This window comes from Heptranchias perlo, chromosome 18 (genome assembly GCF_035084215.1).
Source record: "Heptranchias perlo isolate sHepPer1 chromosome 18, sHepPer1.hap1, whole genome shotgun sequence".
Classification (NCBI taxonomy): Eukaryota; Metazoa; Chordata; class Chondrichthyes; order Hexanchiformes; family Hexanchidae; genus Heptranchias; species Heptranchias perlo.
The window spans coordinates 32666448-32690295 of record NC_090342.1 but is presented as its reverse complement, the minus strand read 5'-3'; the positions used below and the strand labels follow the sequence as shown (position 1 = coordinate 32690295).

Genomic DNA, 23848 nt, shown 5'->3' with positions numbered 1-23848 from the left:
TATACTCCCATGATCAGGGTAGATCTAAGTGGAGGAAAATGTGATATTAAACAATAGACACATATTAGGTAGAGCTGAAGATTAAGATGGTAAAATATTGCCCTTATTTAAAATACAGTATACACCGTGGGGTGTACTTAGTGAATAAATTGAGGAATGTTGCACGTAAAACTCAAGAAGAAAAGAGCTGCATGGTTTCCTTTCTTAGAGTAACCTCTACATTGTGCTTTTGAAGGCAAATGTATAACTGGGCTAGTAAATCCTCCTTGCTAATTTTCCTTTGTGTGTGTATGTGTAGGGAGGTTAGCTCGTCTCTCCATTCATATTTGTTCTGTGACTTCCTTCTCTAATTTTTCCTCTGTATCTGATTTTTTGCAACATGTTCCAGTTTTTCTCTACCTCATTAATTAGCTCCTCATCTATATGAAAGGGTTATTTTAATCTTTGTTCTTTTCCGGGCTCTCCTGATGACTGAGTTAGTAAATGCACTGCCTGATGTAGTACTGAGGGTTACAGATCAGAAAGGTCCCAGGTACAATCCCTGATGTGTGTTGAGTCTTCTGATCTCAACTGGGGTGGCATTTGGACACAACAATAAGCCTCGGCATCTTTGGACTAGATAGGGAACAAAACCAGTCAGAATTCCTTTTACTGAACACTAACTAGAGACCCCCTGCTGTAAAGGGCAGATGTGTGGGTGCCAGATGAGGACAGGATTAGAATTTTCTGTGATGTCATTTCCTCCTCCCTCATAGTTGAATAGCCTCACTTTCCACTCACACATCAAGAATAGCCACTTGGGGGGAAATACCAGAGGGTTGCTGGCTCCTGTGGCCCAGCATGTCAGGGGAGAAAATTGATGGAGATAGTTCAAAGTATACATTTTTTTCAGATGAATTACATCTGGGCAAGTTTAAAAATAAAGTTACACCCACCAGTCAGTGAGTAAGTTAGGAAAGCAGTTCTACTATTTGAAGGGGTGGGAACGGCTGAGTATGGGCAGGTGCTTGTGAGAATTACAAGGTGGAAAGAAACAAAACTTATTTATAAAAAACATAGTTGTGAGTTCAGCTTATTTCTTGTAACTGCCTATTTCAGTATTGGTGCCAAGGCCAGCACGTAATGTTAAGATGTGAAATCAAGTTCAGCCTTTCCAGCGCAATGACTGTTACTGCAGGATGGTTCCCTGTATCCTTTCAGTGATCATTCCCCTTGGAAAACATCATCATAAAGGAGAGAAACAGCTATTTATAGACTGTTTCCTTCAGAATTCAGTTGTATTGTGCAGGAGGGAGTGGGATATAGAATCAAAACCAGCAATAGTGCCTCAGAGCAACAGCAGGATGGTTTTTTCTTCCCTCCTCTCCTGAGAGCACAGGATCATGCTGGGTTATGGTTCCACATAAGCCCGTGCCTTGTCAAGTATCCTTTCTCCAAATGTCTGCCAGAATAGTGAGCAGGATATTCGACTGTTGAGAACTTCCCAGTTGTACCTGATCTTGTCCTCACCCGACGTCCATACACTAGCACTTTCCAGAAAGGTGTCATTGGATAAAACTCAGGAGGGGGAAGCCTAATGGTGATTTCCTCACCCTAACCCAGGAGCGCTGAGACCAAGGGGGTGATTTTAAACCCCAAGAATGGGTGGGTGGGAGTTGAAAATAGTTGTTTTTTTGGGTCGTAAACCGCAAAAATTTTCGGACTTGGCTTTCCCAGTGGGAAGCCTGTACTTTTACACGCCGACGTTGAACCCGGAAATAAAGCCGGGTTGCGGTTGCAAGCCAAAAAAAAACTATTTTCAACTCCCAGCTGCCCCCAACCCACCCGTTCTTGGGGTTTAAAATCACCCCCCAATTGTTGGGCTCCTGCCACCACTCCACCGTGATTAGCTGAATCAGTACAAACCAGAGATCAGGCTAGGGCCGTCCTGATTGTACGGGTTTGTACCACACTGCAATGTACTTTTAACCACCGAGCCATCAAGTGTGCTTGAGGAGAATTTTCTTCAGTGTTTTCCCCTTTAAAATCAAGTCAGCCAGGCCAATCTAGCACTCTTCTCCATGGACAGATGAAGACCAGCCCAAGATTGTGAACAGGCCAGAGACTATGCTTGCAGCATGATAGATTTAATGAGAAATTCCCAATTTTTATGATAGCATCAATACACAGACAGCCATTCTTCAATGATAAATCCTAACAATTTGAGTTTAATAGTTTGTTGATAACTAAATGAATAAATCAGCCTTTGCCAGCACAGGAGAAAATGCAGGGAATATATTGTAAGATGCATTCCCACTCCAACATCTTCATCCATTTATCAGAAACAGTTTGGTAGTAACAGGGACAATGTTGCAAAATGCTCACTGCCTAAATAAGATGTTAAGTCACAGATAGACATGGATTAAGAAGGCCCATCATACTTCATCCATCTAAGAAAACCTACCATCCCCTATCACAGAGTCCAGTTGTCTTTTAAATGACTTCAGTGATTTTGCCTCAGAAATCCATTCCAAATGTTGCTCACTCTTAGGGGTAATTTTAACTTTGGACGACGGTGAAAAATGGGAGATATCAAATCAGTCACCTATTATACACCCCACCCGATTTTCCGTTCCATTGCACTCATTGGAAAGGCAAATCGGGCGTGATGTATAATGGGTGACTGATTTGATATCTTCCATTTTACACCGTCGTCCCCAAGTTAAAATTACTCTATGGTGTGAAGAAATTCCTGAAATCAGTCCTAATTTTGCTTTTCACCAATTTGAACCTGCGTTTCCTTGCTATACTGCCACATTTAACTGGAAATGTTCTGGATTTGCCTTTCCTATAGAGTTTATTATCTTATATACCTCTGTACATGGGAGGATTTACCATATACAAGGGGGAAAAGTGGGACAGCTAAAGGGAAAAACAGGAATTGGAAAGTGTTGCAATCTTATCATATGGTGGCCATGTGGGCTTTGAGGCGGTTGCATTGAAACTGGGGGATGGGCAAAAACAAACACAAGTCTCATTCTGAAACTTCAAGTTTCAGTCTTTATACAATGTGCTGCTGTCTGGGCCGGGTTTCTAAGAGATGTCTATGTACGTAGACATTATTGGTTTGATAGGTTCCTAAACAAGCTGCTTATTCAACTGTTCCCACACTCACAGGGAGTACACTGGAGTTTGCCAGCAGTAGTTTGGCAGTACAGGAAGCTGCTTTTGAGAATACATCTGATTAAGCACAGTTCGTACACAAGCAGGGCTACATTTAAAGTAGGTTGGAGAGTCTCCTCTCTGATAATGAGTTACAAAAATGATTAGTTTTTTAAAAAAATTCAGATATTCTGTGTTTTTCTGTAGTGCTTTATGTTTAAATTTTAAAGAAAATAAGGATAATTCTATTATCTCCCCATTCCTTCAGTCTCCTGAGGCCACACACTGACTGCAGTTAGGTGATTGAGCAGGCAACCTCCTACCAGTCCTTTACCCATGCCACTCTGTACCAACTACCCAGAGGTGCATGAGGGCTGCTCAACAATCACACTTCCTCAGAGTTTCCCCTTCTACTACTCCTGTATGGAAGAGATGTCCAGACTCCCTGCGGCCCCTGGCAATCCGTCCCTCAAAGTCCAGCCACCTCAGTCCTATTTGTGCTTATATTTCTTATTTGATAGTTTGTCCCATTTGAATTTTGTGGGCCTGGAGGTCATGCAGAGCAGTCTCAAGTTCAGTCTATGAACTCAGTGCCTTTGGGTTAGGAGGAGGGGTAAATCAGCCAAGATTTCTGCTCAAGATTGTTATCCAGTCTTTCAGTTGGAAGTGCGTGTGTAATTAAGGCAAGGACAGCATTGCGTTTGACTGTGATGCCATTTATATTTAAATAGTCTGCCATAGCTCATTGGCAAGTTGATGAAGACTGTCAACTTGGGCGAAGCACTAAAGGGCTGCTGTTGCCTGTGCAACTATACCCCAGGGTGAACAATCCTCTTAAGGAGCAGGGAGGAGATCCGTTAGACCTTCATATGAATGAATATTAAAGAACACAGGCTTGCCTTTAGACACCTCCCTCTTTTATCAAATAATTAACTATGTTTTTGTGAATTTTATGTTTATTAAGTTGAGGGATTTCAGTGCTAAGAACAGACACTTTCCATTTCAGGCACCCAGCATCCGCTTTAAATACTTTCAGGCCAGGTGGAATGTGTGTTAGTGTAAAATTCCTTCTACTCTGCCCCACGTTATCTTAGCATCAGCTTCAGAACAGCACCATCTATTGTGCCAGGATGAATCTTTTTTCCACTTGTGGCTCTTCTGAGCAAGATTGTCAACTTAGTGCCAAACACATTCCATGTAGGAAAAAGGATTAACTTTCAACATTTTATTTCAGTGTCTAATTTTATGGATTTGTATTTATGGCTGATTCCATCCAGACATACTGGTTGAGAGGCTTTTCCAAGCTCAACAGTGTGACAAAGCTGAGTTAACAGACACATTTTAAACTGTCATAGTGGCTGAATCGTACTGAGTGTCTGAGGTTAGTTCTAGTCCCTCATGTTGTTGGACTCAGTTTCTCCCTGATGGTATCTATAGTTCTCACTCTCTCAAAAATGCCCAGGAGATGGAGAAAGAGGATGTTATTGATAATCCAAAGTCTTTGTAATTTATTAATCTTTTAAAGAGAGTTGCAATGGCTGGACTCTCTCTTTCAAAAGTTGCGGTTTTGATGTTCAATTTAGTTTAGGTCCCCCACATCCCTGTATCCTTTCCTCGTTTCACCCAATTCAAAACAGCTCATTCCTTCTTTGCAGAAAAAATTTGTGCCAATCAATTTGAAAGGAAAAATCACACACGAGTTTGGGCTAATGGAACACCTCAGCACACACGCACAGTTGAGCTGTTGAAAATGCCCTCAACAATTTTGAAGTCCAACAGTCTTAGGAATGTGTAGGCTCCATGCTTGTTTTTAATTAAGATGTGCGTGTGTGTGGGGGTGGGGTGGGGGGAGGCTGTGAAATCAAAGTCACCAGCACTCAAAAACTAAATATCAACGTAACCTCCACTGTGATGCTCAGCTTTAGAACACTAATAATCATAGCTGTGGAAAGTGGATGAGTGTGGATTCAGGTCCTGTTCCGCTTGGCTCCCGATCTGAGTCATGCTAAAAGAAGTTGCAGCATCTCTTTGCGGGGAGGGAAAAAGTCAAAGGGAAGAGTCACACTTGGGTGGACCCTAGCGTCTCCTCTCAGCAATGGAAATGTCTCGATCAGATGGGCTGCAGATGAGGCATTACTTCAGAGAATAAAAGTCCGAATGCTTTGTGATTTTGTATAAACAGCCCTGATGTTGAGAATCCCTCCCCCTCCTTCCCTGATACATTGCTGCACAAGCCAAGGCTACGCATAAGCCAGGAAAGAAAAAAGCTGAAGGTTATGAATCCTCAGACTTTTGCTTTTGGGGAACTGGGTGCTTCAGTGGGTTAGTCATTGACTTTTAACTCCGTGGCCTGATGGGATGAAAGTGTCTGGTGGTTCTAAGGGTCTTAAATGAAATGTGGTAAGGCAACCTCAACCCTATTTATGGTCGGTTATAGCCCACAGCAGAAAACTATCCAATTTTGCATTACCTAACACTAAATTTTCAATCTCAGCAAACAGCCCACAACAATAACTGATAAGGGAATTTGAAAAAGACAAAGAAAAAGGAGGTGCCATTCTGAAGTTATGGTTAAAGCACATGGGGGAAACGTAATGAGAACTTTACTGTGTTACTGGTCGTGCTGTTTTAAATCCCTACTTCCTCATGAGGAAGTACTTGGGCATTACTTTCCCTGCTTGACACAACCAAGATCGAGAGCTTCTCATGTGGGCCATCGCTGAAATTGTCCCATAGCCCAACTCAAATTTATCTGATGTTAGCGAACAATTATTACAAACAGAAATTACTACAATATTTCCATGAGCTACTGCATCCTGGGGAAGAACACAGTGCTTTGTTTATGAGTGAGTCTAAAGGCCCTTGGTGCAAGGAATGTTGAGTACAGTGAATGATGCACAGACTCCGATGTGAGAATAAACCGACACTCTTCCCTGAACATGCCTGCAATATTGACTCGGGTGAAACTGAAAAAAAAGCAGATCTGATTTTTCATAAACACTTGTTAGAATTGGGGAATTTGGAAACTGAAGAAAATAAGTTTGCAAATCTGTGCATCTCTCTGCTGGGTCATTTAGCAATTCAATGTGAAGACATTCACAGGGACTAGATGTCAAAAATGTTCAGTCTTTGCTCGGTGAAGTTTGGAAGAGGATAATATTTAGCTACTTCTGTAATATACAAGGCCTGTGATTTTACCAGGAAATTCATTAGGGATAAACGGGAAAGGGCTATACCCATTGGAATTCTACCCAGCCAGGGGTGAATGATCACAGGTTAGGTTGGGTGGAATTCTGTGCTTGGATTAGGTGCAAGTATATCCTGTGTCCATAGTACATACATGTCTCCTGCAGTGGATAAATTCCCTCTATCTCCTTCTTTGGCTTGGTGTCAATTATTGTCTGGGACATTTTCCTATGTTAAAGGTGCTATATAAATGCAAGTTGTAGTTGTTGAAACAAGGAATCTGCATCATGGCGGGTGGATGTTTGGGGAGGGTACAGACAGAAAAAGACTGAATAATTGGGGCCTTTCCTACATGATATCATATTACCTGGGATTTCCTTTCTGCAGTCTTCATACCAATGTGCTGTCCTTTAACCTTGAATAAATATAGCAAGTATATAAGCGGCCCCACTGCAGCTGAATAAATCTCTATGGAGAGTGTCAGCAGCTCTATGGAAAGCACCAATGGAGTCCTGTTAGGGTTCGACAAGTACTGACCTCTGGACTACATTACACAATGTAAGTTCTGTCTCAAGAGAAGTAATGCCATAGTAAGAATGGATTTTTACTTTGTATCTAACTGTGTTGTACATGACTTGGGAGTGATGCTGACACTGCTTGCCCAAAATGGAAAGTACTAACATCCCTCACTTTGATGAGCACAAAATTCACAATTTAAAAAAAAAAATCAAACTGCCTTATTAAAACAGCCTGAGAGCACACATTTATGCAGAGTGCTCCTTGATGTGATACATTGAAATGTTCAAAAGCGTGTGAGCAGCACTTCCCCATTGGTAGAATCTCTGCAGGGCTTACCCGATCTCCGCTGTAGCTTTAGCAGAAGATCAGCAGAAACCCCGGAGAAGCTGATTACGAAAGTCAAAGGAAGTAAATACAACTTTTCTAGAAACATCACTGTAGGTCGTTTTCCTCCTTGTAATGTCTGTGTGCCCACTGTCTGTCTCCACCATATTTATTGTTCCACTGACTGACCAACTGACGTCATCACCTGTATATGTCCTTCATCACCTCAGTCCTTTGTCTAAATACAACCACCCTGGGGTTTTTGTCGATTTTCCATTGAAATTATGACGGGAGGTCAGGAGAACCCCGGGAAAATTACTGGCAGCAACATGTAAAGAAGGGATGACCGAGAGAGACTAGTATGAGCGTCCTATATAATGATTAAGAGTTATTGGGGAATTCAGCATCACTAAATGAGCTTAATCACTCTAAGAGCAATAGGGTGGTTGTATTTAGACAAAAGGCTGAAGTGATGAAGGACATATACAGGTGATGATGTCAGTTGGTCAGTCAGTGGAACAATAAATATGCTGGAGACAGACAGTGGGCACACAGACATTACAAGGAGGAAAACAATCTACATGGATGTTTCTAGAAAAGAATGTATTTACTTCCTTTGACTTTCGTTATCTGATGGCTCTACATAAAAAGCTGTTTTCTTAGGATTCAGTAAGCATAGTGTCCTGATGCAACTTACAGTAAAGATCAAAGAGGCACAGCATGCAACATCTGTTCCCTCTCTCCCATGGATGCCCCTCTTGTTTAATTTACACTGTCTGTTTATGCAGCAGGACAAGGAGGTGGGCTGTGTCTGCTGCATCCACACAACTTGGGGTCTCAGTGATTCATCCACACAATTTAGAGCCTCAGTGATTCAGACAGGCATCACAAGCTGTTAGCCAAAGCAACCCCCAGATTGTAATTAGCTGCGTCACTGAGAACAGCAAACCAGCAATGAAGAGGAAGGGCCTTGTCAATCGTTCACTTGTTAACATTCCTTTCAGTATTAAGTAATATTCTGTGTGGTGATAGAGGATACAGCAAAAATGTCTTGTCTTCTTAGCCATTAAAAGTAAAGTAAAATGTAAGTGGATCAGAACTTTTATTCACCTGTGTGTCTCATTTTAACTCTGATGTGGAGATGCCGGTGATGGACTGGGGTTGACAATTGTAAACAATTTTACAACACCAAGTTATAGTCCAACAATTTTATTTTAAAATCCACAAGCTTTCGGAGGCTTCCTCCTTCCTCAGGTGAACGTGGAGTTTCACCTCCACATTCACCTGAGGAAGGAGGAAGCCTCCGAAAGCTTGTGGATTTTAAAATAAAATTGTTGGACTATAACTTGGTGTTGTAAAATTGTTTACAATCATTTTAACTCGAATGAGGACTGGAGACTCATAATTCGTGCAGGTCCTGTTCATTGTGATATACTGTCATTCTGAATCATTAAGATGTTTCAATCCATTTAACCCCATGTGAACGTGTTCATTGCACATTAACTGGGTAAAAGTGCATTTAAATACCAGATTCCCCTCCCTGCCCCAGTGAGAGTGAATGACACGGTCTTTTCCTTGAATTAAATAAAAGAATTGTAAACAATTTTACAACACCAAGTTATAGTCCAGCAATTTTATTTTAAATTCACAAGCTTTCGGAGGCTTCCTCCTTCCTCAGGTAAATGTTCAGGAGCTCCTCGAAGCCTACGCATTTATACATATAGAACAATACATGGTGTTTACAGAATGCCCCTGCAACTGCCCGTTGCCAAGGCAATCACCGTGTTCAGACAGAGAGGTGTCACCTGCAGAACCCCCGAATACACATTCAACAAAAAAAAATCATATCATAAATAAAAGAATAATGTGCGACCACTGCTGGGAGATTCCATTAGGTGACAGCATTGTCCTATTTTTGTTACTTGTTCTTGAGATGTGGGCAATGCTGACATGGTTTCATTTATTGCTTGTCTCTAGTTGCCCTGAATAGGTAGTGGTGGGTCTTCTCCTCGAACTACTGCTGTCCTTGCACTGAAAGTGCTCCCACAATGGAGTTAGATAGAGAATTCCAGGATTTGAACTAAATGACTATAAAGGAACAGCAATATGTGTCCAAATCAGGATGGTGTTTGACCTGGAGGGAAACTTGGAGGTGATGGTGCTCCCACGGTCTTGCTGCTTTTGCCTTTCTCGATGGTCAAGGCCATTGGCTGGGAACCGTCCTGCAGAAAGTTGGTCAGCAACTTTTAGGGAAAGATTTCCTCTGTGCGTCATGTGACAATATCGTAAACCTCTTTTAAAATGCATTTAGAATTTAATTACACATGGCTTGCAGTGGAAATTTCTCCCTTAATGTTTTAAATTCTGATATATTAATGATCCTATGTGTGTGCATTACTCTTACCCACTGTGATGGGGTTTCAGATCTATTGTGCAGTCTCTGCTCTTCTGAACAGCGATGTACTCTGCCTTCTGAGGAGAATTGGCTGGGAATGTTCCAGAGTAGGTGGAATAAAATGAGAAAATCTTTCACATTGACTTGAATTTATACTCCCATGCTTGAGAATGTCACGAGGAGTTTCGGAATGCACCAGCAGTGGTCTGGTGCCTTTAACAGAGGATTTGGCAGGGAAAGAAGGGGTTATTTTTGTACATACGAATCACTGCGTTTTCACTTAGGTCAAACAGTAGCCAGCACCATGAAAATAATGGAAGATTTATAATAAATGGGATGTTATTGGAAGGGAATGCCAAGTTAACAAAGAGCATATTGTAAGGTCCAGAAAACATTTGTAAACATTGCATCCCATGAAATCACTGACCATCCTAAGGGGACAGCACTACATTCTGTCACACGGAATCACTGTCCATACTGAGGGGGCAGCACTACATTCTGTCACACGGAATCACTGTCCATACTGAGGGGGCAGCACTACATTCTGTCCCATGGGATCACTGACCATACTGAGGGGACAGCACTACATTCTGTCACACGGAATCACTGACCATACCGAGGGGGCAGCACTACATTCTGTCACACGGAATCACTGACCATACCGAGGGGGCAGCACTACATTCTGTCACACGGAATCACTGACCATACCGAGGGGGCAGCACTACATTCTGTCCCATGGACTCACTGACCATACCGAGGGGGCAGCACTACATTCTGTCCCATGGACTCACTGACCATACCGAGGGGGCAGCACTACATTCTGTCACACGGAATCACTGACCATACTGAGGGGGCAGCACTACATTCTGTCACACGGAATCACTGACCATACCGAGGGGGCAGCACTACATTCTGTCCCATGGACTCACTGACCATACTGAGGGGGCAGCACTACATTCTGTCACACGGAATCACTGACCATACCGAGGGGGCAGCACTACATTCTGTCACACGGAATCACTGACCATACTGAGGGGACAGCACTACATTCTGTCACACGGAATCACTGACCATCCTGAGGGGACAGCACTGTATTCCGTCCCATAGAATCATTGTCCATCCTGAGGAAGCACTACATTCTGTCCCAAGGAACCATTGACCATCCTGAGGGGACAGCACTACATCCTGTCCCATAAGATCACTGACCATCCTGAGGGGACAGCACTGTATTCCGTCCCATGGAATCACTGACCATCCTGAGGGGACAGCACTACATCCTGTCCCATAAGATCACTGACCATCCTGAGGGGACAGCACTGTATTCTGTCCCATGGAATCACTGACCATCCTGAGGGGATAGCACTATGTTCCATCCCATGGAATCACTCAATGTCCTTAGGGGACAGCACTATGCTTCATCCTATGTAGATTAAAAAAGTTCACTATGATGTGTAACATAATTATACCAGTAGTCTGCTCTGTAGTTCCATTCAATGCAGTTTTTGCCAGTGGTATATTAACCTCATATACTGGCATATACCCCTAGAGGATCTTTTGATGGCCCTATACACATCTGACTTTTTCTCTGTGTAGCTGTGATAATAGGCAGAACACGCAATAGACACTTCACTGAAACATCTGATTCATACAGGTTATCAACAACAGACATAACCTTGATCAGTAAAGACTATTAAAAGAATATTTTTAAGAATATCGAACATGAAGCGAGGCAGAGTCCAATATGTTTATCCAAAGAATGGGCCAATATCAAATCAGGTTCAACTTAAGTCAACATAAGAACTTGGTGACACATTGAACTGTCCTCTTAATGAAGAGTTACCAAACTCAATGGTATCATTTTGTGGAGGTGCTGAGAATAGATGGAGCACTTTGCCAGAAGGGAGAGAAAGAAACAATGGGTCATGAATTCAACCATTCTACAAAAAAAATGTTTAAGCAGCAAGAGCTGATGGACAAGAGTTTCATACTAACTGGGGGAGTTACTGAGTCTGACAGTATGAAGCAGCTAAATATCAGTAGAGACATAAAGTAACACAGAGTCCGTAGCACAAAGGAGCTGGGTTAACACCAGTACAATATGGTTAGTAATGTAGGGTGCTGGCTGGGAGGGAACTGAACTGAAGGTCTTCAACTTGGTGCTTCAACCATCCTGCTGTTTTAACAGTGCCTTAATTCAGCTCCCGTGTATGGTTGGGTTCAGTAAATGCTTCAAATCAGGTCCCCCAGTAAGGTTATTTGAACTCTTTATTATTGAAAGAAAACTCACAAACTAACAGAAAACATTGGTACAAAAGTAACCTGAAACACTGGTTATAATGTCAGAATTCTTGCTCCAACTAATAGTAATTCTAATACGCACATTCAGGACATGAACCCTGACTGCACACCACAGCTGGGAAACAGGCCTGAAGGGTAGAGTGAACCTAATAATAAGCACAGAAATTTACTCATTCTGCTTTCAGTGAACCAAAGAGAGCAAGAAGAGGCACAGGCTGCCATGCCTGGCAGAGACAGCTGGCATCACAGCTGATGGCAAATTGTCTGATAGTTTTGATTCTTGCTACACTCAGAGTTATAATGCTCCAGGTTGAACTAATCCAGTCCAAATCAGCCTTTTTCCCTTATCCTCCTTAAGAATCTTGTAGAAGGTAGCTTAATACAGTGTGCTGTGCTATTGCAGGTAATTTAGTGCACAACTTGTTCCATTTGTACACACCATGGTGTTGTGCCACAGATTGGTAGCACGCAAATTCTCACCCATGATTTTCGACTAGGGCTGGAAGAATTGCCCTGATCGCAATGTGTGGTGACATTGAAATGCTTTCAAAAGGAACGTGGTCATGGCTTTACTAGATGCAGCAACTAGTGTAATCCCCCCTGTCCACTTCCCGTAACCGCCATGTTGTGCTGTCTAGAGGAAAGCATCCCCAGGAGGTAAGGAAGTTAACCACTTGTATCCAATTTCAGGAATAGTAATTGGATTGTCAAGAGGAAACTCTAACAAGGTATCATACAGACCCAACTTAAAAATGGGGTGAAATTGTGCTGTGCACTATTAGCGTATACATTTAATTCATATGAAATTGTCCACTGCTTTAACAAAGTTGATAAAGAGCCATTAGTAAAGGCCACCTTTATTAACCGGAGATGATCTACTGCACATCCGACTTATAAGAAATGGAAGAGGAGGGTAAACAGGGTAAAAAAAAATGGAAAATAAAAGGAATGTCTGAATGTTGTATGTATAATAATTGGGAGAGTTGAACAAGACAGGAGGTCCTAAGTAATTTGCCTTTCTTTGTGTTTCAGCTCACAATTCCCAAATTCCCCGTGGTTGTAAAGATGGGACATGCTCACGCAGGCATGGGTAAGGTAAGCAGTATCAAAAGCAAGAGAGGCCAGGGATGCTGATGAGCAGAATCTCTGTGAAGTGAATAGAAATTTGAGCTCAACTGTCGGCTCAGTAGGAAATATTTTCATTTATAATTTAATTAGGAGAACTGGATGGGCAATCTGGCATGCAATCCTCCCCACCCAGCTTTCCTATCAGTGCTCACCCAGGTGATACTTTACATCAAGGTTAATCAGGCTAAATTTTATCCCAGTAAGTTTATCTTGTATCTAATTCGGCTGTTTAGACAGGAAGGTCCCAGGCTTGATCCCCAATCTGTGTTGAGTCATACATGCCAACCTAGAAAACTAACTGACCAACAGCTTCAAAAAAGCTGAAAATTCAAAAACAATGTTAAGTATAAGCCTATAACAAGTGAAAAGAAGCAATTTCACAAAGTGCAGTGGGTCACAAACTTGTTGAAACTTAAGCTGTAGATAGGCCAAACCTTTCTTCACTTGTACAGGAGGGGAAAAAAACATTAGTAAACGAAAGCCTGAAGGAACATACAAGTGCCAAAGCCAAAAGATTTATATTCTAGGGGGATCTGGAGGTGTGCCCTCCTCCACCCCAGAAAACTATGATTTTTCTATACTTTATTTTGTGCCTTTTCCAACATTTTGGAGTCTACAATAACAACCACAACTTGCATTTATATCAAGACTGTCAAACAATTTAAAAAGTTAATTGTGATTAATCTCTCAATTAAAAATTTAAATCTCGATTAATCGCATATTTAATTGATACAATTACTGCAACCATCTCATTCAAGTTTGTTTAATGCTGATGCTATTATTATTACATGGAATTATATAGAAAATTGAACTGTTTATTGTGAAGAGAACATCAAAAACCTTTGAGCCATCATATCCGAAAGTGCAAATTAAAAAGGAAAATTAGTAGGCTTTACATAGCCACCAGAAACAAAAAATGCAGCACAGCCTATGAGTCTAAAAAGAACTTTAGTTCTATTTCTTGCTGCCATTTAGCCAGTTGCTTAGAAAGACAAGTTTGTTTACTTTTTCGGGAGATAATGCTGCTCACTTCTTATTTACAACCAGACCCGAAAGTGAGAAAAAGTCATTCCCATGGCACCGTTGTTGTCGGCGTTGCTAAGTATTGACGTGCCAGCTTTGCTAAACGTTTATGGGCATCAGCACACTTTGACCAAAATTCCAGAGAACAATTTTCCATGCTGATAACTGGTTCTGCTTTACAACGATCCAAATGGTGTCGGTTGTTCCTACGTATTCGTCCTCTGAATCAGATACCACAAAGAGGAGGTTCATTTTCTTTTTTGGTGGTTCAGCTTCAATAGTTAGCGCACCAGGCTGCTGGTCTTGTGACATGTGTGACATCAGTACGGTAAGAATTAACTTCCACACCTTGCCCCCCTCAGATTTTGGAAGGCACTTGGGATCCTTAAACCTTAGGTCCAACACTGTTGCTATCTTTAGCCATGTGAGATTGCTGCTTTGTTTGCTTTTATTTAAGATTGGAGTGAAAGGGTTCTTACACTGAACAACATATGCTGGGTCATCATCTCATCAGCCATAACACGAAATAAATGGCACAACATGGGTAAAACTACAGGGCAGGAAACATACATCTCTTCCCCCAAGGAAGAGCTCGAACACATACCTGCAGCGTTCTAGTAGGGTTTCCAAACTTTGGAGTTTGTCAAATTCAGCAGGAAGATGGGGGCCGAACCAAGAGGATCAAATATAGGCTAAATGAGCAATTCCTGAAATGGGTGAATAGGACAATTAAAGGGTGAACTTTGGGACCGGTATGTGGATATGGAATAACACCTTAAAAGAGATAATGAACATGCAAAAATATTTCAGAGATAAGAATAATTGAAGAAGACAAGCACCACAATAAAACATTCATCCAGAATTAGAACAACAAAGGAATAGTTAGTCAGGGAGTTACAACAGTAAAAGATAAAAATGGAGATGAAGTTGAGGAAGAAGAGATAGTCAAAATAGAAAATGAGTGTTTTCTAATAGTAAAGATGATAACTCAAATATGTTGCACAATTATTATAATACTTCAAATATTATAAATTCAGTATACAAAGGTATTGAACAAATTAAAGGTACTGAAGATAAATAAATCCCCTGAACTTGAAGGGATTTATCTAGGAGTGTTGAGAGAGACTAGGGAAAGGCTGGCTATCATCAACAGACAGTCATTGGGTAAGGTACAGAATTGTAAGTAGGCATATCTAAATCTATATGTAAGGAAAACAAATCCGATCCAGGCTACCATAGGCCTGTTAACCTAACTGCCATAGCGGACAAAGTAATGTAAATCATGTTAAGTAGGTTGGTGTAGGACTTGAATAGGAATGATAACAATATAAATAGAATCAACATGGCTTTAGATAGGGAACATCATGCATGATAAACCATCTGACTTCGTTGAGGATGTTACTGACGAAATTGACAGTGGAATATTGTATAATGTAATTTATTTTGACTTTCAAAAGGCTTTTGACAAGATTCCATGAAAAAGAATTAAATGAATCGAGAGATCGGAGTAGAGTATGGGAATGGATAGAAGGTTAGTTAATGGATAGGAAATTAAATGTGCTAGTGGAAATGTCTTGTCAGACTGAGAGGGGTGTTGAGTGGACACCAAGGGGCAACAATTGACCTATGTTGTTTCTTGTCTACATAAATGATCTGGATTCTGAAACCAACTGCAAGGTTGTCAGATTTGCAGATGACATTAAGATAGTTGTGGAGAAAGAAAACAAGATGCAGGTAGGGATTTGTGGAGGGGATTGGATCATTTACATCAGATGGAATTTAATACTAATAAATGCAAAATGTTGCACGTTAGATAAAATAATGTGTAACGTAAGTATAACATGAATGGAATAGAATCATTAGAAAGTAACTCAGAAAGGGACTTGGGAGTAATAGTGGGCTTGTGTCCAGCAACATTTAGACAATGTGGTGAGACAATTAAAAAACATTAAAAAATCCTGGGATATATATAACCAGACAAGCCAAATACATGTCTATTGAGGTTATGCTGAAACTACAACATAAAATAAATGTGGAATAGGTGTCAGAATTTCTTCACACACATGGTGAAAATTGTCTCCCAGGCAGGGCATCAAAGCACAGTGGATAGGCTGGGAAAGCTTGAGTACTAGAGGGATGAGCTTTGCTGGGTTAAATGGCCTTTTTTTATCCTTACCTTTTTTTATGTTCTCATGACCATATTGCCGATTGGCTATTTCCTGAACAGGTATAGGTAACACTGGCATTGGAACATGGATTCCCAGGATCTTTCCCAGGAACTTCAGTATGGAAACTAATATGTAGAGCCATGACTAGTGTGGGGTGAATTGTGGGGTGCAGGCTCTTGGGTGAGTTTTATGCAGATCTGTGGAGCACTTAAGAACCTCCAAACAAATGAGGGAACGCATGGACCCACATTGCACCCAGAAACAATTATATGGAGTTAGACATGCAAATTAGGCTTCTAATGATGTTGTTAGGATCCCAACTGCAATTTAAAGGGACACATACATCAGATCGCCAGTATGCACTAAGTATAAAAATCACTCATCTATTTATTGAAGTGACAACTGGCTGTTTAAAACAAGGAATGTTACAAATTCCACATATCCTCAAATCTGGTGTAACAGTTGCACCCCTTTGTTGAGAGGGCATGATCTGTTTAAAAGTGCATATTATACACCTGATATTAAGCTAAACAGTTATGAATTTTCGAAGCAGCTGGCAGGAACTTTGATGGACTGCCCTAGCAGGTGTTCCTGTACACTCTGTGAATCTGAGTAAAATCTATTGTAAATGACAGCTGAGAGAGTCCATAAATTATTGCCCACTCAGGTAGTGCAAGGATCCCTGTAATTGGATGAATTGAATTTGTCAGAGTATCGGAGGAGTTTCACATCTTGCTTTTCCTCAGTCATTCATTTATGAAATGAAAATAATAAAACTGTGATAGAATATTCAACAAAATCAACACACTGCTGACTGAACCGTAAATACAGTGAAAGATACATTATTCCCTGTAGCTCATTCCTCAGCTTATATTACTCTCTCTCCCCTTACTGGAAAAAGTTTAATGAGTTGACGAGGGCCAGCAAGGTAACACATCGGCTACTCTCCCTTTCCTTCCTTGACCACCATGGGCACTGACACACTATTCAGTCTCTATACCTCATAGCTGTACAAGTCACCCTTCACACTGCACTATGATTAAGGTTTCATTAACTCTCGAGCTGACAATATATGTATTGCCATCTCTACTAACGGGAATTACTTGCATGCAGAACCTTGAAAGCACTTCTTCCACTTTATTACATCAACTATGCAGTGTCACCTAGGAGACATTCCTGAAATATTAGCCTTCACCTAAATCACTCAATTTTGTCAAAGGCAAAACCTGTGCATAATGCCCATAAAAGGCAGGGGACCACAAGGGGCATTCCACAAATTAGAGAACTGACACTAAGAGGAACAGGCCGTAGAGCTGATGGGAATGCACTCTTATCTAGCCGTAGGAGATGGCAAGACCTGTAGGACAGTGCAGGCACCAGGTTAGTGGGTGCACACCTAGATAGTTGCCATGGTATCCATGTGAACTAACTTATAACTGGAAGCTGTCACACACTTTTCTGTATTAATCCCAAGAGAGTTATGCTCACCCATTTTTAGATTATGGCCCCCTTCCCAGTAGATCCATCACAGCAACAGAAGGGCAGAGGATGTTGAAGAGGAGGAAGATGATGAGGAGCAGGAGAGCAGAAATTTATTCCTCGTCAACTATGATAATGATATCCATGAGGATGATAATGAGGAGGAGCAAGATGCTGAGGAAAAGCCAACACAGGAGCCCCTAGATCTTGCCCCATGTTCCTTTGTCCCAAACCCTGCTTTCTCACTTTCACGCACCAGTTCAGATACTATCATCTGGAGGAAATAGTGTAAGTGAGGATGTGGCACTGGGTGATTTCACAGAGCTCAATGGAACCAGAGGAGTGGGGAATGGATGCACATATATTGGTAATGTTTTTGTGGACAACAGCTTTTCAGATGCTTTGTATGGCTTAATAACATCAGCTCCTAACTCTTTTTCTTCTTTCCCTTTCTCCTGCTGGCCTGGATTTGCCTCTTACAGGTAAAAGTTGAAAATCATTACGACTTCCAGGATATAGCCAGTGTCGTGGCCCTTGCAAAAACTTATGCAACCACAGAGCCTTACATTGACTCCAAGTATGACATCAGAATTCAGAAGATCGGGAACAATTATAAGGCCTACATGTAAGGGTCTGCCATTGTATCTTTTGTAAAGATCATTCAAAATGGTGAACCTCACAATGGTATTGGTGTTTCAATGTGCTGAAATGTAAGGTGGATAATGCATTATTACTTTCACCATTCTCTATACTTTAAGTTCCTGATGTTAATTGTGTGATGAGAATGTGCCAGGTTGAGGCCTGGGGCTCCCTACAGGCAGGGGAAAAAAGCCAGTTGACAGAATTGTAAGTCACCTTTCCTACTGAGCCTGGGCTCAGGTCACCTTTGTGCTCATGAGGTATTGTTGGGCAGGTTTTCTTTTGCTATCCGTCCTACTACACCTGTTGTAAATCAGAGATGATCAATTTGATTTGTTACACAGACAGTCCTCTCATTCATGGATTCAGCCCAACTTCACACAATCTTCTGAAGAAAGGTTCTGTACAGTTCCAAGAGATGCAGCATTGTCTAAACCTCTTTTCAGATATTTTATCTTGTTTAAAAGGTTAACCTTTACCAGCTGTAAGTAGCAAAAAGGAATTTATTTCTGAGTTTCCTCCTTTCCTATTGGGAAGTTCCTGACCTCCATGTAGCAGGTACCCAGCCAGTAACAAAGAAGAGATTAAGAACTTGCCAGATGGAAATCTGGGTCCTTGTGACACCCAGAGAAAAAAGTGAAAGAGGAATGAAAGAAATGTGTTTAGCAAATATCTGAACCATCAGGGCTAACATTCCTCTTTTCTATAAGGATCTAAGCCTTCAGCAAGATGTGCTCATCTCTATATATGTCCAAAAGCATCTCCAATGCAAGTCATTCCAGGTATCTGATTGGTCAGCACAGCAATAATTGTTCAAAAATTGTTGTTTTCCTAAGTTCCCAAAATGTCACAGGATCATGGAATCTTTTGGAAACAAAGCTGTTTGTATCGGGCAAATCTTTCCACACCTGAGGTTGGTTTAACACCAGCTTTAGGTGGTTTGAATGACAGTGTGCACCTGACTGGTTGCTGAGTACCATTCACTGCTTGTATCATTAAAAGGAACATTTACCTGAGGAAGGAGGAAGCCTCCGAAAGCTTGTGAATTTAAAATAAAATTGCTGGACTATAACTTGGTGTTGTAAAATTGTTTACAATTGTCAACCCCAGTCCATCACCGGCATCTCCACATCATGTGTATCATTAAAGGTTAAGATGCAGAAACACCTGCCAGGAAGTCAAATATCAATGCATTCTGCAGGTTTCTATCTGGAGTCATCAGCTGGAATTTAAAATAAAAACAAAACTGTCAGATTAATCATCCACACAACAGACAACCTGCTCCACACTTTAATATTTAGTTTCACTGAGTGAGCACTCGATGGTAGGAAGAAAACACTTGACTTTCACATCATGGTGAGTTTCCAGTTTCAAATTTACCATTGGAGGACAGGCATTGGGATAAGCGGATGAGTCATTTTGGGCCATGCTGGTGAAACTCCTAGGGCTCGATTTTCCCAGGAAATTGCGGGTGCGTTGGAGGCGGCGGGGGGGGCTCCGGAAATTGGGGAAATCCCATTCGGGTTCACAGCCCAGCTGTAACCCGCCGACTTCCGAGTTCCCCACCGTTGCACCTCATTGAGGTACTTAAGGCACTTTACTTGTGACATATTAGGTAGTTAGAACAATTTTTAACTTATCTGGGCAGCTTATCCCACAGTTTCTGATCAGGCAAAAAGAAACAAAATAAATTAAATAAAAAACCATAGCATGAAATTAAAACACAAAATCAACCTACCTTTCCACCCTGCTCCAACATCCAATGACTCCTTCTCCGATCTCCCCTTCTTCAACCCCCCGATCTCCCCTTCTTCACCCCTCCCGATGTCCTCCCAATCTCCCCTTCTTCGCCCCCCCGATGTCCTCCCGATCCCCATGATCTTCCCCTCTCCCCCCCCGATCTTCCACCCCGCCCCCCCCACCGATCTCCCGACATCTCTCTCTCTTTCTCTCCCCCCACTCGCGTTGCAGGTCCTGTCAATCAGGCTGGTTGCCGGGCGCGACACCCGGAGAGGCCATTGATCACCATCAATTACGATGCGATCGCGTCGGAAACGGTAAGTTTTGTTTATTCAGGTTTGCCACGCACATCTTCACCCCCCCCCCCCCCCCCCGCTGCCAACCCACCGCCATTTCAAAATTGAGCCCCTAGTGACTGGCTCAAGAGCAGCATAATAGGCAGACAGGCAGACAACTGCTCACACACTAGACTGAAAGAAAAACGACAACTAGAAAAGATACTTTTCAAGAAAGAAAAAGTGGGGAGGTATCTCTGCTTTAACCAAATTTTTTGTAGCTATTTTACTTCTGGTCCTGGAAGATGGCGTTGTAAAAGGATGCTCAGTATTATCCTGTTAGTAACATTGTACACTTCTGTCTTTCAGGAGGACTTCAATTTCAGGAAACTGGAAAGCAAACACTGGCTCTGCCATGCTGGAACAAGTGGCCATGACGGAACGGTGAGCATTTAGACCACAGAAACTCTATAGTGGAGGATTCAGCAGTATACAAGATGTTAAAGAAGAATTAAACCTGTGAGAGAAAATTTAAGCAGTGCTTTCTCCATCCTTAATTCTTTATTTAACGTAGCCTCCCTGGGTTAACTGATATCTTCAGTGAATTCTAGGTAATAAAGCTCCTTGTGAATTGTTATTTCTTTTGAAAGTGGGCCTCCCTTTGTGATTTTTGTCAATAATGTTTGAGCTATATTATAAGCATTCTTATAATAGTGCAGTGGGGTTATCTGGTTCTATCCTTCCTACTTCCCTGCAAATCTTCACTATCAAACAGCACTTTCATGGGCCTACTGGAAACTGTACAAACTAATCACAATCAAAAGAAGAATTGTTCACAAGCCAAAAATCCATAATGTAAATAGAGCAAGCTGCATTAGAGGGAATCAACATGGATTTGTAAAGGGTAGGTCATGTCTAACGAATTTAATTGAATTTTTTGAGGAAGTAACTAAAGTAGTAGTCAGGGGAATGTTTATGGATGTAGTTTGTATGGACTTCCTGAAGGCATTCGATAACGTTCCACATAAGCGACTGTAAGCTAAAATTAAAGCTCATGGAATTGAAGGCAAATTATTGATCTGGTTAGGAGATTGGTTAGGTGGTAGGAGAGAGAAGAGGTAATAAGTATTTACTCAGATTAGAAGGAAGTGACTAGTGGTGTCCCGCAAGGGTCTGTTCTGGGGCTTCAACTATTCACAATATTTGTTAATGACTTAGATAACACAATAGAGAGCCACATATCCAAGTTTGCCGATGACACAAAGATTGGTGGCATAGTAAGTAATGTAAATGGGAGCAAATTACAAAGAGGAATTGGTAGATTAAGTATTGGTCAAAACTGTGGAAGTCCAAAGAGATTTAGGGGTCCATGTACACAGATCATTAAAACGTAGTAGTCAGGTACAAAAAATAATCAAAAAGGCTAACGGAATGTTTGCCTTTATAACTAGAGAGCTAGAATATAAAGGGGAGGAAGTTTTGCTACAGCTATACAAAGCCCTGGTTAGACCTCATCTGGCATACTGTACAGTTTTGGGCACCGGACCTTAGAAAGGATACATTGGCCTTGGAAAGAGTGCAGCGCTGATTCACCAATATATTACCGGGGCTCCAAGGGTTAGATTATGAAAAGAGAGTACATAAACTAGGCTTGTATTCCCTGGAATATAGAAGGTTAAGAGTTGATTTGATCGAGGTTTTTAGGATTTTGAAAGGAATTGATAGGATAGACAGAGAAAAACTTTTTCCGGGAGTCTAGGACAAGGGGATATATCTTTAAAATCAGAGCCAGGCCATTCAGGAGACAAGTTAGGAAACACTTCTTCATGCAAAGGGTGGTGGAAGTGTGGAACTCCCTCCCAGAAAAAGCAGTAGATGCTAGCTCAATTAATAACTCTAAATCTGAGATCAGTGGATATGGAACCAAGGTGGATGGATGGAGTTAGGGAACAGATTAGCCATGATCTCATTGAATGGCAGAACAGGCTCGAGGGGCTGAATGGCCCACTCCTGCTCCTATGTTCCTATGCAGGGGGGGAAAGACAACTGGAAAAGTACATTGCTTTCATTCAGAAAAGGAGGGAGAATTTGTCTCTTAACCAAATTTTTTTTTGTTTACCTGCTAATATCCAATAGTATTATCTTTATATTGGAATCTTCTATCCTGGCATTCTTCAAACCTCTTTAAAAAGCTTTAAATCCACCACTTGCAATGGGACCATCGCCCTTGGCAACAGTTTATTTGATTATAAACACCATTGTGTGAGTCACAGGTACCACCCCTAACTCCCAGAGCTGAGCTCGCCCTCCTGGTCCCACTGAAGGGTCAGTACGAGAACACTGCATCATAGCTTTATTCGGCTCTGAATAGGATTAGTTTTGTAGTGGAAGTAATACCTCTTGACAGATTATTTCTGTATGGCATTAGTGTGGTAGCACAGCCTAGTGCCTAGAAACAGCCTCTTTGAGGTAGAAATTATGTCAGAAGACACTGACATCTTCGATTGTGCCAGAGCAGTCTGTTGAACCAACCCAGCATCTGGTGCTGCCTTGCTGACCCATGGCAAGATACTAAAACATCTTGAGGCTAAGCCATATTCCTGTGGGAGTGTGAGAATAGACAGACATGTTTTGTGGAAATTACAGAGTGACATTGTGACATTCTGCCTCAGTGAGCTCATGTCTAGAGACTGCCGCCCACAGTTCATCATCCCCATTTATGATGTGACAGCAGGGAGATGCTACAAAAAATGCCTGCTCCCGAGCTGTCAGTTTCAAGAAAAAGCATAAAACGTTGGAACAAAGAACAACAGAGACACGCCAGAAAGTGTGCAGCCAATGTCCTAGATGTGGGATCATATGGAAATTGAGATGAATAGTTTCCTTTAATGAATTACAGTGCTGAGGTGTTGCAGCCCGCTGGGAGAATGCATGATGCAGTATGGGGCACAAACTCTAGGGTCTCACTGTAGCTGACATTTCAATGGAAACTCTCTTGCAGCTATCGAACGTGGGTGGACGCCTGCTCTGAAATGTTTGGTGGCCTGGACATCTGCGCAGTGAAAGCTGTACACGGGAAAGACGGGAAGGATTATATCATCGAGGTTAGTTGGACGGCCCACATCCCAGTTTGTGGTGCATTTCTACACTGTGAATGTTGACTTTAGTATCAAATCTTTTTCATCTTGTGTGGGCCCATCTTCTGGCTGGAGATTAACTGTTTCACAAATGATTAAAACGAAGGATTGTTTTCAGGAATTAGTGGTTTACAGGAAAGGAACTGCCAATTTGAGGTTGGCTGCATATTTTCATGGGTACAATGGGTAAGTTACAATGGGTGCAACACAAGTGGCTTATTTCACACAAACCACTGGGTGAGATATGTAATTTACTAGGAACATAGGAACAGGAGTAGGCCATTTAGTCCCTCGAGCCTGTTCCGCCATTCAATTAGATCATGGCTGCTCTGTGACCTAACTCCATATCACTTACTACCTTTGGTCAACAAAAATCTATCAATCTCAGATTTAAAA

General features: G+C 41.7%; 1 protein-coding gene across 1 annotated transcript in view; it reads left to right on the top strand.

The window, feature by feature from the left end:
- Positions 1–23848, top strand: part of LOC137334736 (synapsin-3-like) — a 202772-nt gene that overhangs the window by 154421 nt on the left and 24503 nt on the right. Inside the window, exons 6-9 of the mRNA XM_067999649.1 lie at positions 12896–12958; positions 18144–18286; positions 20685–20759; positions 23317–23419. Of these exons, the coding sequence (XP_067855750.1) occupies positions 12896–12958; positions 18144–18286; positions 20685–20759; positions 23317–23419 (384 nt within the window). The remainder of the gene's footprint in view (positions 1–12895; positions 12959–18143; positions 18287–20684; positions 20760–23316; positions 23420–23848) is intronic.